At 40.0% G+C, this 15573-nt stretch overlaps 1 protein-coding gene and 2 long non-coding RNA genes across 4 annotated transcripts; 1 reads left to right on the forward strand and 2 right to left on the reverse strand.

The window, feature by feature from the left end:
- The first annotated feature begins 952 nt into the window (after nucleotides 1-952).
- LOC149594164 (uncharacterized) lies at nucleotides 953-11809 on the forward strand. Of its 2 annotated transcripts, XM_089861401.1 has the most exons (10): nucleotides 953-1562; nucleotides 4021-4132; nucleotides 5349-5553; nucleotides 5985-6357; nucleotides 7733-7897; nucleotides 8531-8717; nucleotides 8790-9041; nucleotides 10052-10217; nucleotides 10292-10440; nucleotides 11295-11809. In XM_089861401.1, exons 1-10 carry the CDS (start codon nucleotides 1149-1151, stop codon nucleotides 11474-11476), a joined length of 2205 nt encoding a protein of 734 aa, XP_089717527.1. In that variant the 5' UTR covers nucleotides 953-1148; the 3' UTR covers nucleotides 11477-11809. The 2 variants fall into 2 exon arrangements, with proteins under 2 accessions (XP_089717527.1, XP_089717528.1); XM_089861402.1 differs by lacking the exon at nucleotides 953-1562 and having other exon boundaries at nucleotides 4061-4148; nucleotides 11295-11806.
- On the reverse strand, nucleotides 8145-8551 carry LOC149594165 (uncharacterized). The gene is made up of 2 exons (XR_016379421.1): nucleotides 8429-8551; nucleotides 8145-8366 (listed from the first exon to the last, which is right to left on the reverse strand). It is a non-coding gene; the product is annotated as an uncharacterized LOC149594165 (long non-coding RNA).
- Nucleotides 11555-14514, reverse strand: LOC149594166 (uncharacterized). Its single transcript, XR_016379420.1, has 2 exons — nucleotides 14367-14514; nucleotides 11555-13579 (listed from the first exon to the last, which is right to left on the reverse strand). It is a non-coding gene; the product is annotated as an uncharacterized LOC149594166 (long non-coding RNA).
- Between the last annotated feature and the right edge of the window lie 1059 nt (nucleotides 14515-15573).

Consider the following 15573-nt stretch of genomic DNA (forward strand, 5'->3'; position numbering starts at 1 on the left):
CATTCTTATTCTTATTATTTGTATTTGTGCTGTGTACCATGACGTCCGTCACAATAAGCAGTTATTGCTTTGTTTTTCCGTAATAAAATCATTATTATTATATTATAATTATTATTAACAAACTAGGTGAACTTTTGGGAAAACAGCTAACAATTCTTTCCAAAACTTCGCACGATAAATTAAAACCTTCAATATAGGTACCTCTCACTAAAATTTCAAGAGATTCGAACCAGTATTTGAAAAAAACAATGTTCCTTCCATTAAAGGCAATATTAAAAGCTGACTCCTTTGATTTTCAGCATAAAATGTAAGAAGCTATAGCGTGATCGAGTGGGCTATGCTACGCGCCGAGTGAGGCGCCGCGTTCGCCATCTAGCGGATTTTAGAAGAACAAATTGGCGGGAAAATGACCGCGTCTTTAAATGAAGCCATAGGCTTGTTGTGTTGTGTAGTTAGTTGTAGGAATTATTACTGAAATTTATTACTGGTTTTTTGGGACTGCTCCGATCACTACCCCCTCCTGCGTCGATGGCCAAAACACGGTTGAAACAGTAAGGCATTTTGATTTTAAACACATTTATGTCATAAAATTCACGCGGATGGGGACTGGGGGGCTGATGACGTAGAAATTGAGGCAAACGTTTTTCTCTCGGCGCGCATGCGCGCGCGCTTTTCTAAAAATTGTTTCGCGCGCGCTATTAAAAATTAAAACTTAGGCGCCTGAAAAACTTCCACCCCCCTCTGAATTTGCCTCAAATTCTACGTCACAAACGCGCGTGCCAGGCTCCTACTAGCTCGCGCCATTTCAGACGAGGAATAAATGTTGTGCGCGTTTTAAGGCGAGTGGAATATCCAGGAAGCGTAAGCTTCTATTATAAATCCATGGTTGAAACATCTACCCTCCCCTCCATACGCTCCTCTTACTTGAAGATATGGTAGCTTTACAACTAACAGTAGTTTTCATACTATTTTACTTTTGGATCACAAATAAACTTGGCCTTAACTTTTACGTGTTTTGAGAGGCGTGAAAGAAGCTAAATAGTTTCATAGCAATTAAATCGTTTAAGTAAGAAGTTTAGCACATTTAATTTGAAAAATAAATCTTTAAAGCTTGAGTTTAGGGCCACTTAGAATAAAAAAAATCGATCATGGAAACTAAGCCTTTGCCAAAATGTCGTAGAAAGTGCGTTGTTTTTGACTGTACCAATACAGACTTGGACAAATCTCTGTCATTTCATAGTCTACCAAGTAACGAAAAGTTAAGAGAACAATGGTTAATGAACATTAATAATCCAAATTACATTTACAAAAAGTCTCATCAAATTTGCTCCGCGCATTTCACAAGTGACTCTTTTCAAAAAAGCTCGGAATATATAGCTCAGTTTGAAGCATCGTGTAGCTCTTCAACGCGTCATAGAAACGGTTTAAAAAAAGACGCGATACCAACTTTTTTTGCGCGTAGGAGAGAAGGTATGCAGCCTGAACTGCAAAATGTGATGGAAGGTACTTTGCCTTCAAATTATGGGAATTTACTAAAGAAACGAAGAACTACATCAGTTGAGGTATTGTAATTCAGGGAATATTTATTATTATTGAACATGAATTAATTATTGGAAAGTCTTACCATGGATAAAGAATGCGCGCGAGGAAATTTGTTTTCACGCTATAGGATAGGCAACTCCCTATCTCGAACGACAGTTTATTCTGTATATACAAAAAACGGATTTATGGGATAAGAACGTCGGAGTTAGCGAATTCACTCCTCATCCTCGCATACTTTATTGAGAAACTTCGTCTGCTTATATTTTGACTCCACCCATAAATTCTGTATATAGCTACTTCTAGAGATCGAATTTGTGGGTGGAGTCAAAATATAAGCAGACGAAGTTTCTCAATAAAGTATGAGAGTGTCTATTCTCACCCCCGGGTGGAAATAGCTTATACGCTATTCTCACCCCCCCCCCCCCGGGTGAAAATAGCTTATACGCTATTCTCACCCCCCCCCCCGGGTGAAAATAGCTCGTACGCTATTCTCACCCCCTCCCTTCCTACCCTACCACGTGACCGCACTCCCGCGTGACGCCATGCGGCCGAAAATATTTTGGTAATTCCTTTTACTAATTAAACAAAATGTTCATAAACATTCCCGCCTTCATAGGATTAACGTTACACCCAACTTTGAAGGCTCGTAACTCTGGTTATATTAGAGATACGGGGATGTCCTTTGAGTATGTTATAGTCATATTTAAGGATCTTTTTATGTATTCAAAAGTTCTTCCAACATGAACAGTTTCTATGGTTTAATTATAAAAGCAAGTTTTAACCGAAATGACATTAGTGTCAAAAATAATCCTAACGTGGTCTAAAGTTAACCTATGGTGTCCAAAAATAGCTTATGGTATAAGTTGTTTTAAGTTTTCTAGCGTTATTTACATGTTTTGTAAACTTCTCGTAATAATTTCCATACAGTGCGTAATCTTAAAGTATGGCGTACTTTTGGTAAATACGTAAAACAAGGGTTAGTCACATGGTAGGGTGGAAATAGCCTGGAAGCTATGTTCACCCGGGGTAGACTTCACCGGGCGGTGAAAATAGCGCCTAAGCTATTTTCACCCTCCCGCGGCCCTTACCTCAATTCTTAGTCACGTGGTAGGGTGGAAATAAAATCTACGCTATGTTCACCCGGGGTAGACTTTTCCCTTCACCGGACGGTGAAAATAGCGCCCAAGCTATTTTCACCCTACCGAGGTCCTTACCTCAATTCTTAGTCACGTGGTAGGGTGGATATAGCCTCTACGCTATTTTCACCCGGGGTAGACTTCACCGGGCGGTGAAAATAGCGCCTAAGCTATTTTCACCCTACCGAGGTCCTTACCTCAATTCTTAGTCACGTGGTAGGGTGGATATAGCCTCTACGCTATTTTCACCCGGGGTAGACTTCACCGGGCGGTGAGATAGCGCCTAAGCTATTTTCACCCTACCGAGGTCCTTACCTAAATTCTTAGTCACGTGGTAGGGTGGATATAGCCTCTACGCTATTTTCACCCGGGGTAGACTTCACCGGGCGGTGAAAATAGCGCCTAAGCTATTTTCACCCTACCGCGGCCCTTACCTCAATTCTTAGTCACGTGGTAGGGTGGATATAGCCTCTACGCTATTTTCACCTAGGGTAGGAATAGGCTTCCGCCTATTTCTACCCGGGGGGTGAGAATAGTGACACTCATAAAGTATGCGAGGATGGTACTAGAGGCTAAAGCTACGATCCGACGTTCTTATCCCATAAATCCGTTTTTGTATATACTCTGTTACAACATCGGTTGTCAGCTTTTGTTTTCACGCTATAGGATAGGCAACTCCCTATCTCGAACGACAGTTTATTCTGTATATACTCTGTTACAACATCGGTTGTCAGCTTTTGTTTTCACGCTATAGGATAGGCAACTCCCTATCTCGAACGACAGCTTATTCTGTATATACACTGTTACAACATCGGTTGTCAGCTTTTGTTTTCACGCTATAGGATAGGGAACTCCCTATCTCGAACGACAGCTTATTCTGTATATACTCTGTTACAACGTCGGTTGTCAGCACGCGTAAAGCTAGGTCTCTATGTAACCTAGCTTTGTACGTGCTGACAAGAGACAAAAAACTTCAGGATCTTCAGGATTTAAAATATCCGCGAGTTTTTTGGCTCGACTGCACGGACCTCTAGGCACGGACCTTCAAATACGTGTAGTAGGCTGTAGGCAATTTAAAACTATTTGAAACTAAGGTCCAGAGGTCCGTGCACTTGAGCTAAAAAACTCGAGGATATTTTAAATCCTGAAGATCCTGAAGTTTTTAGTCTCTTGACAGCACGTACAAAACTACGTTAAATAGAAACTTAGCTTTGAGCGTGCTGACAACCGATGTTGTAACCGAGTATATACAGTATAAGCTGTCGTTCGAGATAGGGATTTGCCTATCCTGTAGAGTGAAAACAAATTTCCTCACGCGCATTCTTTATCCATGGTCTTACAGAGCACTTGTATAGCAACTAGCAGCCAACACGTGCAAAGTATTCCTCTCAAAGTTTTGGGTTTTGTTAGAGATTCAAAAACTCGATCAAATTTAACATCAACAAAAGACTTTGGTATTATATATCATGGGTAAAACCATAAGAAAATAATATATAGCTCCCTATAAGTATGAAACGTAGTACATTTTCATACTACAGCATTTGCTTCCAAATTTTGCGCGCTTACGCTTTTACGCCCCGTGGGAGAAGTTTCGGTACTAAGAGTAAAAGGGGGGCGAAACCATCGCCTTCACCTAAGGTGCCCGCGAAAGGCACGATGGGCCGGGGAAATATCGCCGCGCCCGTAGAGACACAAGATGCTCCTTACCTCGTAATAGTGTAGGAGCTAGCCTCGGTCGTCCAAACCTCGCGCCATCTATTAATTTATTATGATAATTTTTACATGTACTTAATCAGTTATAATTATCATAATAATAACTTCTAGACATTTATCTATTTAATTGCAATATAAAATTTGAAAATTTTCCAAACAAATATTTCATCTTTTTAACGCGAAAAACTCTTAATAGGTGGCATTAGAAACTTTTTACAAATTTCAATGGAAGAAAATGCTGTTTACATGGCTTGAATGGAGAGTTTCATACTTATAGGGAGCTATATATTATTTTCTTATGGCAAAACTGAAAAATAACTTATCAAAGGGTTTTAGGTTTTATTTTCTTTTATAATAGTTGTAAGATTTTACCACGCAAATAATTAAAAGCCAGCACCTTTGGTAGTTATTTTTCAGCTTGACCTTACCATGGATAAAGAATGCGCGTGAGGAAATTTGTTTTCACGCTATAGGATAGGCAACTCCCTATCTCAAACGACAGCTTATTCTGTATATACTCTGTTACAACATCGGTTGTCAGCTTTTGTTTTCACGCTATAAGATAGGCAACTCCCTATCTCGAACGACAGCTTATTCTGTATATACTCTGTTACAACATCGGTTGTCCGCACGCGCAAAGCTAGGTCTCTATGTAACGTAGCTTTGTACGTGCTGTCAAGAGACGAAAAACTTCAGGGTATTTTAAACGATTTTAAATCCTGAAGATCCTTAAGTTTTTTGTCTCTTGTCAGCACGCACAAGGCTAGATTACATAGAAACCTAGCTTTGCGCGTGCTGACAACCAATGTTGTAACAGAGTATATACAGAATAAGCTGTCGCTCGAGATAGGGAGTTGCCGATCCTATAGCGTGAAAACTAATTTCCTTACGCGCATTCTTTATCCATGACCTTAACATGTAATCTCGTAGGTTTCATGTTAGATAAATATTTACTAGAGTGCCAAACTAAGCCCAATGTTGAAAGTAAAGGTTGTCAAACAGATTTCGCGTATTGTAAAACATCTGAACAAGTTTTTGAAATGACTGCTAGTCAAGAGGCAAAGATCTTTCAGGAAGAAGAAGATGATGATGAAGAGCATTACCATAATCCTTTGGATTTAAGCTACACGCCATCGGAGATACCAGAAGAGGATATGAAGGGGTGCGTTTCTTAAACTATAGAGCTATTTCAATTCGGGGGGAAAGGAGAGATTTTGAGGCGGGGTTTCGCTAGTCCCCGCCTAGGCGCCGTATTGTGCGGAAAATTTAGCATAGAGTTCTTCAGCGGCCCGCACGGAGGGAGGGTGAAAACCAGCTCCGTTTATTGGCAGGCCCAACTGTGACGTTTCCCCCCTTCAACTGATATAGCTCTATAGGGAGCTAACAACTGGCTAGGGGGAAGAGATAGCCTGACGTCACGCAGCCCCTCTCTGGTTGGCATTTTTGCGCGTAGAATACTGTTTCTAACCGTTAGGGGGGGATAAAACTCCAGTAAGAGATAGAAGGGTGTGACGTTTTAGGGTCAGAACTGTTAGTTCCCTATTTGATGTCTCAAAAATTGGCAAGTAGTAAAAAAAAAATGTTTTATTTTAGGGCTCGAACATTCAATTTGAAATCTAAAGATGCCATGAAAGAGAAAAAGTTTTTAGTTTTCGAGAGTGCCCTTTTACAGCTATTTCATTTCTGTTTCCAATGCTTGTTGCCCTGCACTGTTACCACTACCACCTTTGGATCAATGGTTACGGTAAAAGCTACCTGTGAAAGAGGCCATAGCAATATTTGGAAAAGTCAACCAATGTTAGGACAGAAACCTCTTGGGAATATCATTATTGCCGCTTCCATATTGTTTTCGGGTCTGAACCCTACTCAGGCACTACGAATGTTAACTTTTGCTCGTATACAGAGCATTAGTAGTGCAACATTTTTGCGAATTCAGCGGTGTTATCTAATCCAGTCTATTAGAGAAGTAAGTAGAGGTGTGCGGTTAACCGTTTCAATCGAATACCGAACCGAATAATTCGATTCGGTATTCGATAAGCCCATTTTCACTATTTGATTCGAATACCGAACCGAATAGTTCGATCGAATACCGAAGCGAATAATTCGATCGAATACCGAACCGAATAATACGATCGAATACCGAACCGAGTAATTCGATCGAATACCGAACCGAATAATTCGATCGAATACCGAACCGAATAATTCGATCGAATACCGAACCGAATAATTCGATCGAATACCGAACCGAATAATTCGATCGAATACCGAACCGAGTAATTCGATCGAATACCGAACCGAGTAATTCGATCGAATACCGAACCGAATAATTCGATTCGGTATTCGATAAGCCCATTTTCACTATTCGATTCGAATACCGAATACCGAACTGACTATTCGGTTAAAGTTCGACTACCATAAATTTAGGTCCTTGGCACTAGAGAGACCCACCTTATTTTTAAAAAATATCATCCCAATTTTATTTGTCTCCCATCAAAAACTACCAGCAAGTGAATAGGAAAATTTTAAGAAATACTTGACCACCAATGAGGAGAGGCATTTTGAAATTTAGGAGCTTCTAAAGCTAGATTTCCACTCGACCGAAAAAACCCGGCGGAAATCACGCAGTCGACGCCAGATATTTTAGCTTACGCCGGCGTCCGGCGGTAGACCGTTCACACTACAACTGAATTTTGAGTTTGGCGGTAGATATTTTTGGGTCACGTGACAGATGGGAGTGGTTTTACGGTACCTATTTCGCACTCAGAATTGGTATCTTTGTACCCCTTGTTGCTTAGATTGTACAAGAAGGGATGTTTTCTAATGTCCTAAATTAATAAAGTATTCCATATTAACATCTAATCTCTTTTTACTTCCATTAATTAAACTTAATTTTTTTTTCTTGGTGGCATGTTTCCGTTAAGCCTTGGTCAACCACAACTTGTAATAGCTCTAAAAAATGGCGGTTATAAATGCGTGCGCTCTTGAAATATATGACGTAGTCAGAGGTGTAATTTCATTGGCTGAGACACCGGCGTAACGCCGAACACAACCGAAAAAATAGAACAGAACTTACGCCCGGCCGAACGGTAATTCCGTCGGGCTCGGCGTAAAGATTTTTCGGTCGAACCCCTTTCTGCCGGGTTTCCGTCGTGTTTTCCGTCGAGTGGGAATCTAGCTTTAATGTTCTTCTCCTTGCTTTGTATTGACTATTGGCGAATATTAGGGTTACTACCCGATTAACCGCGAATAGTTGGCCTAGTATTCGCGAATATTAGGGTTAAATATTCGCGGTTACTAGGCTTAACTATTCGCGATTAATCGGGAAGGAAAAATTTCTTTAGGTTTGGAATGAGGAGCAAACCTCAATTTTGCAATCTTTAAAAAAGAAAAAGCTGAAGCTAGTAGGCGATGCAAGATCGGATTCATTTGGGTTCAGTGCAAAATATGGCACATACGTCTTTTTCGAAAGCCAAATTAAGAAAATAGTTCATTTGGTTCTTGTACAAGTAAATAGATGTTTCAGGGCCCAGGGCCGCTTTTTTGTCATCTTCATCATATAACCAAAAGTGGATGAGAGGAAAAGTATGAAAATGGCCAAAAGTCGACTCGCGAGTCATCAGAGTTTCGCCTTAGTTGACCGTTTTATTGGCGTAGCTATACTGGGCCTGTTCACTCCCTTAAAATAGGTCTTGTGTTAATTCGCGGTTACGCGGTTACCGTCGTCTGCTATTGTGTATGCTAGAACTTCCTCGATTTGTGTTTGTAGTCAGGACAGAGTAGTTGGTAATGTTTTAAAAGGCATTTGAAGGTATAATATGGATTTAAGTAAGGTTATCGAAGCAATAGAAGAGCACATAAAACTAGATACGTTTAAAACAAATCTCGGTAATTTAGCTATAGCGCGAGCAGCTTGCGTCGTGATGCGCGTGATCGAGTGGGCTATGGTTCAACCAAGGAGCATAAATGTCTGAACTACTTTCAGTCGCGAGTTTGCAAGTCCATCAGGCACTAGTAAACTAAATAGTTATTGGCGAAACTTTGATGTCCGCGTTTTTTAACACAGGCTCTATGGCCATTGTCATACTTTCCCTCTCATCCACATTTGATATATCCATTTCTGTAATTTTTATAAATAATAGAGTACTGAAGTCAAAAATAGTGTAGCTATGGAACTTGAAGGTTTGAAACGGGGACTAAAATTTCTATTGGACTCACGACTAAAAATTGCATCAATTGTCACTGATCGACACGTCCAAATACGTTCCTATTTAAAAAAATTCCATCCCAAAATAAGGCACTTATTTGATTGTTGGCACATGGTCAAATGTAATAATGACTAGGTTCATTCGCGAATTATGTACACTTGATAAACTAGAACCATATTCCAATATGTCTTAGCTTTGAAGAAAAAAATTCACGCCGCAGCCACAAAAGGTTTCGAAGTTTTGGATCAATGGAACAAAAGCGTTCAAAATCACATGTATTGGAGCGCTACTTCGAGTAAAGGGAAACCAAAACTAATCCAGGCCAAATTCGTGTCAGTACTAAGACACGTAGCTAATATTCATCATGGTCATGGTAAACTCTTTACAAAATGTACTCATGGTGATCTTGCATTGGATGGAAAAAAAAGGGATTTTCTTCTTCCTGGTAATATTATTTGGACAAGCCTTTAAAACCTTTACCTAAAACAGGGTTCATACAACTTTTGGAAAACAAATTTCCCTGAGATTTCCAGGTTTTTCCCCATATACTTCCCTGAATTTTCCAGGTTTTTCCAGTATATGGAGTATCCTCTGCAGCAAATGATATCGAAAGAGGGGGGGGGGGAATATGACTATTACATAATCAAAGGACATCCCCGTATCTCTAGTAGAACCAGAGTTATGAGCCTCCAACGTTAGTGTAATGCTATTCCTATGGAGAGGGTATGTTTGTTTACGTTTTGCTTAATTACTCGGCCCCTGTTTGTCGTAGCCCTACGTTTTTAGTATGGTTGGATGGGGGGCAAATAGAACTATAACATACTCAAAGGACATCCCCGTATCTCTAGTAGAACCAGAGTTATGAGCCTCCAAAGTATAGTGTAATGTTAATCCTATGGAGGGGATGTTTGTTTACGTTTTGCTTAATTACTCGGCCCCTGTTTGTCGTAGCCCTAAGCTTTTAGTATGGTTAGATGGGGGATAAATAGGACTATAACATACTCAAAGGACATCCCCGTATCTCTAGTAGAACCAGAGTTATGAGCCTCCAAAGTTGGGTGTAATGTTAATCCTATGGAGGGCGGTATGTTTGTTTACGTTTTGCTTAATTACTCGGCCCCTGTTTGTCGTAGCCGCAAGCTTTTAGTATGGTTGGATGGGGGGCAAATAGAACTATAACATACTCAAAGGACATCCCCGTATCTCTAGTAGAACCAGAGTTATGAGCCTCCAAAGTATAGTGTAATGTTAATCCTATGGAGGGTATGTTCACGAACATTTTGCTTAATTGCTCGGTCCCTGTTCGTCGCAAATTTCCCTGATTTCCCAGAATTTTACAAAAAATTCTAAATTTCCCTGAGTTTTCCATGAGGTTTTTGTCAACTATTTATTTCCCTGTTTTCCAGGTTTGTATGAACCCTGTAAAATAATAAATTAATTTCAAATTTTTTGTAGGAACCCCTGTATTTGAAAAATTTAAAAAAATTATTCAACTCTTTGAAAAAGATATTATGCAAATATCCCCAGACACCCAAACATCAAGCGTTGATGCTTATAATTCGGTTTTAACTCATTTTGCACCTAAAAACACCCATTATTCATATCTTGGAATGGAAGCCAGGTTTTTATAATTTTCCATAGTAGTCACGTAACCTTGGCTTAGTTATAACTAAAATCGGTTAACCTTTCTCAAAGAATGTTAGTAGCAGCCCTTCACTATAATGAAAATTCAAACAAAATTCAAGCCGCTACAAAAGACGGAAATCAGCGGTGGAATATATATTTTCCAAAGGCAAAAAAAGGGGGATATTCAGTAAAACCGATAATGGAAGCTTCAACCTATGGTAAAGTAGTTAAGGAATTTGTCTTAATCTTTCATGAAATATTTAGGATTTTTATCTGTCCGAGAGGGTCTGTTACCGCCGAATGTAGGACATAATCCCCCTGGACATAATCCCCCCTGGACATAATCCCCCGGACATAATCCCCCATTTGAGAAGAAAAGGACATAATCCCCTCAGGTAGGAGACAAAATCCCCCGGACAATTTCTCTCCGAATGGATCCCGAAGACAAAATACCCCCAGCCCCAGGACAAATTCCCCCCAAAATATGTTTACGACAAAATACCCTAGAGAACGATTTCAATTTATATGAAGATTTATAAGGAAAAAAACATCAATTCATGCGTATAATAATTATATTCTTTAATATTGAAAGTAGATTTTCTTAATTCCAAGCCAAATTATTTCCGATACAGTTCAAGAACTGTTGCATGTCAACCCAACCCAACCCAACCTAACCCAACCTAACCTAACCTAACCAAACCTAACCTAACCTAACCTAACCAAACCTAACCAAATTTAACCTAACCAAACCTAACCTAACCTAACCTAACCAAACCAAACCGGGGATTATGACTGGGGAATTTTGTCTAGAACGTAGGGGGATTTTGACTAGAGAGTAGGGGGATTTTGACTAGAGTAGGGGGATTTTGTCTTGATAGTGGGGGGATTTTGTAGTCTTAACTTGGATGGGGGGGGAAAATGACCGGGGGATTTTGTCTTGAGAGAGGGGGGATTTGTACGTTTTCAAAAATGGGGGATTATGATCGGTGGTCTTTTGTCTTGGGGGTATTTAGTCCGTATACCGTTACCGCATAGTCTTATATAAAATTTGCGTTCCCCAACTGCTTTTTAGATTATGTAGAGAAATTGTTTGAGAAGCTAATGGAGAAAAGTAACAATATGTATGAAGAAGCTTTGAATGAAACCCAAGCTAATCAAGTTCCAGTACCAAGGCCATTATCGACGCAGTATGTTCACCCAGAAAAAGAAGAAGCAATTGAAGCTTTCAAAGTAGCACGCCCCTTTTCCCATTGATAATCCCTTTTTTCATCAAAATAAATAAATATTGCATAAAAATTGGTTTTACATTGTTTTAATAAAAGCTGGTGTTTACAAACATGGATTAACTAACGCTAGGGATTGTTCACTAACTGGGTTTCCCATGTAATTCTATCGCCAACTACATGTTCCGAATTATTCCTTGATTCCCCTCTTCATTCCCCCAATTTATTGGACCAAAGCGGATGTAGATATAGCGCCATCTCTCGGCAAAATAAATCGTTTTTGCCCAATTTAGGCAGTATTTCAATTTTGACGTCATAGATCACGTGATATTTGGTCCAATTTTCTTATAACTTCCTGTTAGGGATAGTACCTGCTGCTAGGGGGCGTTTGGAACATGCATGCCTTATCTTTTTGGGGGAACGAACTATCCCTAGCGTTAGTTAATCCATGTTACAAAAATACTATATATAGTCCATTATTTTCTTAAACTGGACCAGGTTCAGTATAGCCTTGATATATATCTGATGGATATTCTCTACTTAGTCTTACTCTATTTACCGCGCAACACGGGATTGGGCGCCTTACTCTCCTACCCAAAACTCTGTATATACAAGCGATAAATTAAGAATCTATAGGTCCTATAACACAAAAGGAAAATGATTAGAATTAAATTTTATTCCGCTTATATATCACTAGGTGTTACCCGCGGCGTCGCTCGCGTGTAATAAGAACTTCCATCAAAATGTTATAAAAAATGGGTAGATTTTACTGATGACTGATATTTTTGTAGCACCCTAGGAGCGAAGGCATTTGACGTTGCCCGTCAGCCCCTAGGGATGCATTTTTTATTACTTTTCACGCGGACATTATTCCATAAAAAAAGGTTTTTAAGTTTTTGGCCGCCATTTAAAAATATGGCAACAAATCGAACCCAAAATACCATTCAGCCCGTCTATAGGTTAAAGGAAACCAGTGTACTAAATATTTGCGAAATCGTTTGAAACGCGCGGACTCTGTTGCATAGAGAAGATTTTTTACATTTCTGGTCGCCATTTTTTAAGATGGCGGCGGATTGGAAAAATCTTTCTTAGTACGCGCCTACTACTTATGAGTAATGTTCCTGCAAATTTTCAGCCTTCTAGGGCAAGCGGTTTGGGCTGGGCGTTGATTATCAGTCAGTCTGTCAGTCAGGACTTTGATTTATATAGATATAGATTTTAACTTCCACACTCATGATTTAATAGACCTTTTCACCTTTAGAGCGGGGGTGAAAAGGGGGGAAAAATTTCGAGAGGTGAGCATGTGTAGAAAGAATGTTTGGGGGCAGTGCAGTACTTTTAACCATTCCTTTTGCCTTATTTGCTACGCATTCGAGTTTATTTTTATAAAACAGTGTTGTATTACTTGTTGTAAAAGTATTAATTGAACTTCCGAGGTGAAATTTTATCGAATTCAATTGATAGACGTAAAATTAGGGCATTTAATGAAATTCTACACACTAAATTGGGCGCCCGGGCTTACGGGCATTTATACACAGCCCTTTCGGCACGGCATCGGCGGACATCGCCGTCTATTGGCCGATGAAGCGATGATCCCGTACCGTCGCCAAGGCTTAGTGAGTTATAGCGGCCTACTAATATCAATGCACCGTTTCCATTAGAACTTAAACACTTTATTTCTTAACATGGTTTTAATTGTACTATCTCGGTTTTAAATACTAGGCATTTTATTTTAATATTAAATTTCAAAAGGTCTCCCATACGTCCATCGTAGTTTGGTTTACACGTTTAACTCCATAGAAGCGCTATAACTCATGCCCCCAAACATTGCAACTTCTCATGCGAGGCCCTTAATGTGAATAGGTCTATAAGATAGAAGTTTTGTTTATCAACTTTTCGGGGGGGGGGGGGACTTACGGATTAATCTCATCATCAACTGGCACAAAATTATTTTCTCTAAATTCATCAAATAGGATATTCAAGATATTTGGTCTCATTATATCATCGAACGTGTCAGTTTCTATGATGCAATTTAAGGGACCAATTTCCTTAATTAGTCTTTCAGTTGGAGGCTCATCCCTGCAGCAAAAACTCTTCTACTAATGGCATGACGAAACAAAAACCACAGTTGCACCTAGAAAAAAGGGAACTGTATCAAAACTGAACTGTTCAACCATGGATTAACTAACGCTAGGGATTGTTCACTAACTGGGGGTTTTTTTTTTCCACCTACTAGCACTAGTGCTTAGCCGTTAGGCCTTGAGCACCAGGAAGAAGTGAGCGTGAGACCCTACGCGGCCCAACACCGACGTTGGCCGCTAGGTCGTATGTGTTGAAACAGGGAAGGAAATGAGGTTTACTTGGGAGGTGACGGAAGGTGGAATTGGGGTAAGTCACCTCCAGCGGACACGGGACAGTCGGCACCTTTAGGGTAGGATCGCCGACATGTGACGTATTCCCTCAAACTTTGCCGCCCAGAAGCTTGGCTTACAGGAGTGCGCCACACTCCCGGCCACTAACTGGGTTTCCCATGTATTTCTGTCGCCAACTACATGTTCCGAATTATTCCTTGATTCCCCTCTTCATTCGCCCAATTTATTGGACCAAAACGGATGTAGATATGGCGCCATCTCTCGGCAAAATAAATCGTTTTAGCCCAATTTAGGCAGTATTTCAATTTTGACGTCATAGACCACGCGATATTTGGTCCAATTTTCTTATAACTTCCTGTTAGGGATAGTAGCTGCTGCTAGGGGGCGTTTGGAACATGCATGCGTTAACTTTTTGGGGGAACGAACTATCCCTAGCGTTAGTTAATCCATGGTTCAACATGCCGAAACTGTACAATAACACCCACAAAAACTTAGCAATATTGAATCTTACTGATCAGTTTACTTAAAATGTAAATTGAAATTAATTACCAGTCAGTGTTATGTTATGAAGTCTGGGGTGATCAACTTCCATCGCAGGCAAGTTTTCGCCTTCCAGAGCAGGCTTAGCCAGGCCATGACCAACTTAGATTACCGGTGGTAGAAGGCCTGCCAGCTTTACCCGAGCCCCATGTTAAAAAACGACTAGCAAAAGCGCCCCTAGTTCCAACTTTCGCCGTTAGGTGCGCTGCCAACCCAGTTTTCCTCATAATGCTTTTTCTATGGGAAGAAAAATTCGGAAGTGGACTTGGTTTTGGAGCATTTTTAATATATTTACCGATTTTTTTTCGTCGCCGAATTTTAAATGAGAAGTCAAGTAAGTTTTAATTTATATTTTGAGACCAATTTCATAATTTTCCGTCCGTTATTTGACGAGTAATCAACTTTCAAAGTTGGGGTTGTTTTTAAGGCGGAGAAATGCGCCGTTTAGAGTTAAGCCTCGGTCTTCAAGGAAGTTTACATTAAAATTTAGCGGCGCCGTTGGACCAGGGCTTAGGTTTTACGAGAAATTTAATTTCCACTTCCGATTTTTTTTTCCCATAGAAAAAGCATTATGAGGAAAACTGGGTTGGTAGCGCACCTAACGGCGAAAGTTGGAACTAGGGGCGATTTTGCTAGTCGTTTTTTAACATGGGGCTCGGGTAAAGCTGGCAGGCCTTCTACCACAGGTAATCTAAGTTGGCTATGGCCAGGCTCTCCCGGAAGCAAAGGCTTAAATTGGTAAGGTTGAATACCAAATTCTTCCTGACCATCATTATCCGAATTTGAACTTTCCTCACTTGACTCACGAATTTCGAAAGATTCAACCGAGTCTAAACTATCGGATTCTACTACAGAGTCAGGCCCGTCTGATATTTCGGATTCCGAGCTACCACTCGACGTCGACGATGACATTTTCTATTTGGCTCCTGTAGCAGACGACGGAAAAAAAACCTACTATCCTCAACTTGAATTCCCCTACATTCTCCTATTTCCAAACAACCAATGAATCAAGTGACATTTTAGCAACGTCACTGTGTGAAAAACAAGTTGGGTGGTTTTCGCGGCTAGTTTGAATTTCAAAATATCTAACGTACTTTTCTTAATTTTAAATGTTTTAATTCGATTTTTTTTGGCACACATAATTTTAGGCACATTGTTTTACCTAAAACTGCCCTCATCTTGTACTAGTCGGAAAACATTGATTCTATCCCAAACC

The sequence above is a fragment of the Phalangium opilio genome, unplaced genomic scaffold (assembly GCF_054372755.1).
Source record: "Phalangium opilio isolate 3A_F unplaced genomic scaffold, DU_Popi_V2 ptg000390l_1, whole genome shotgun sequence".
Taxonomy (NCBI): domain Eukaryota; kingdom Metazoa; phylum Arthropoda; class Arachnida; order Opiliones; family Phalangiidae; genus Phalangium; species Phalangium opilio.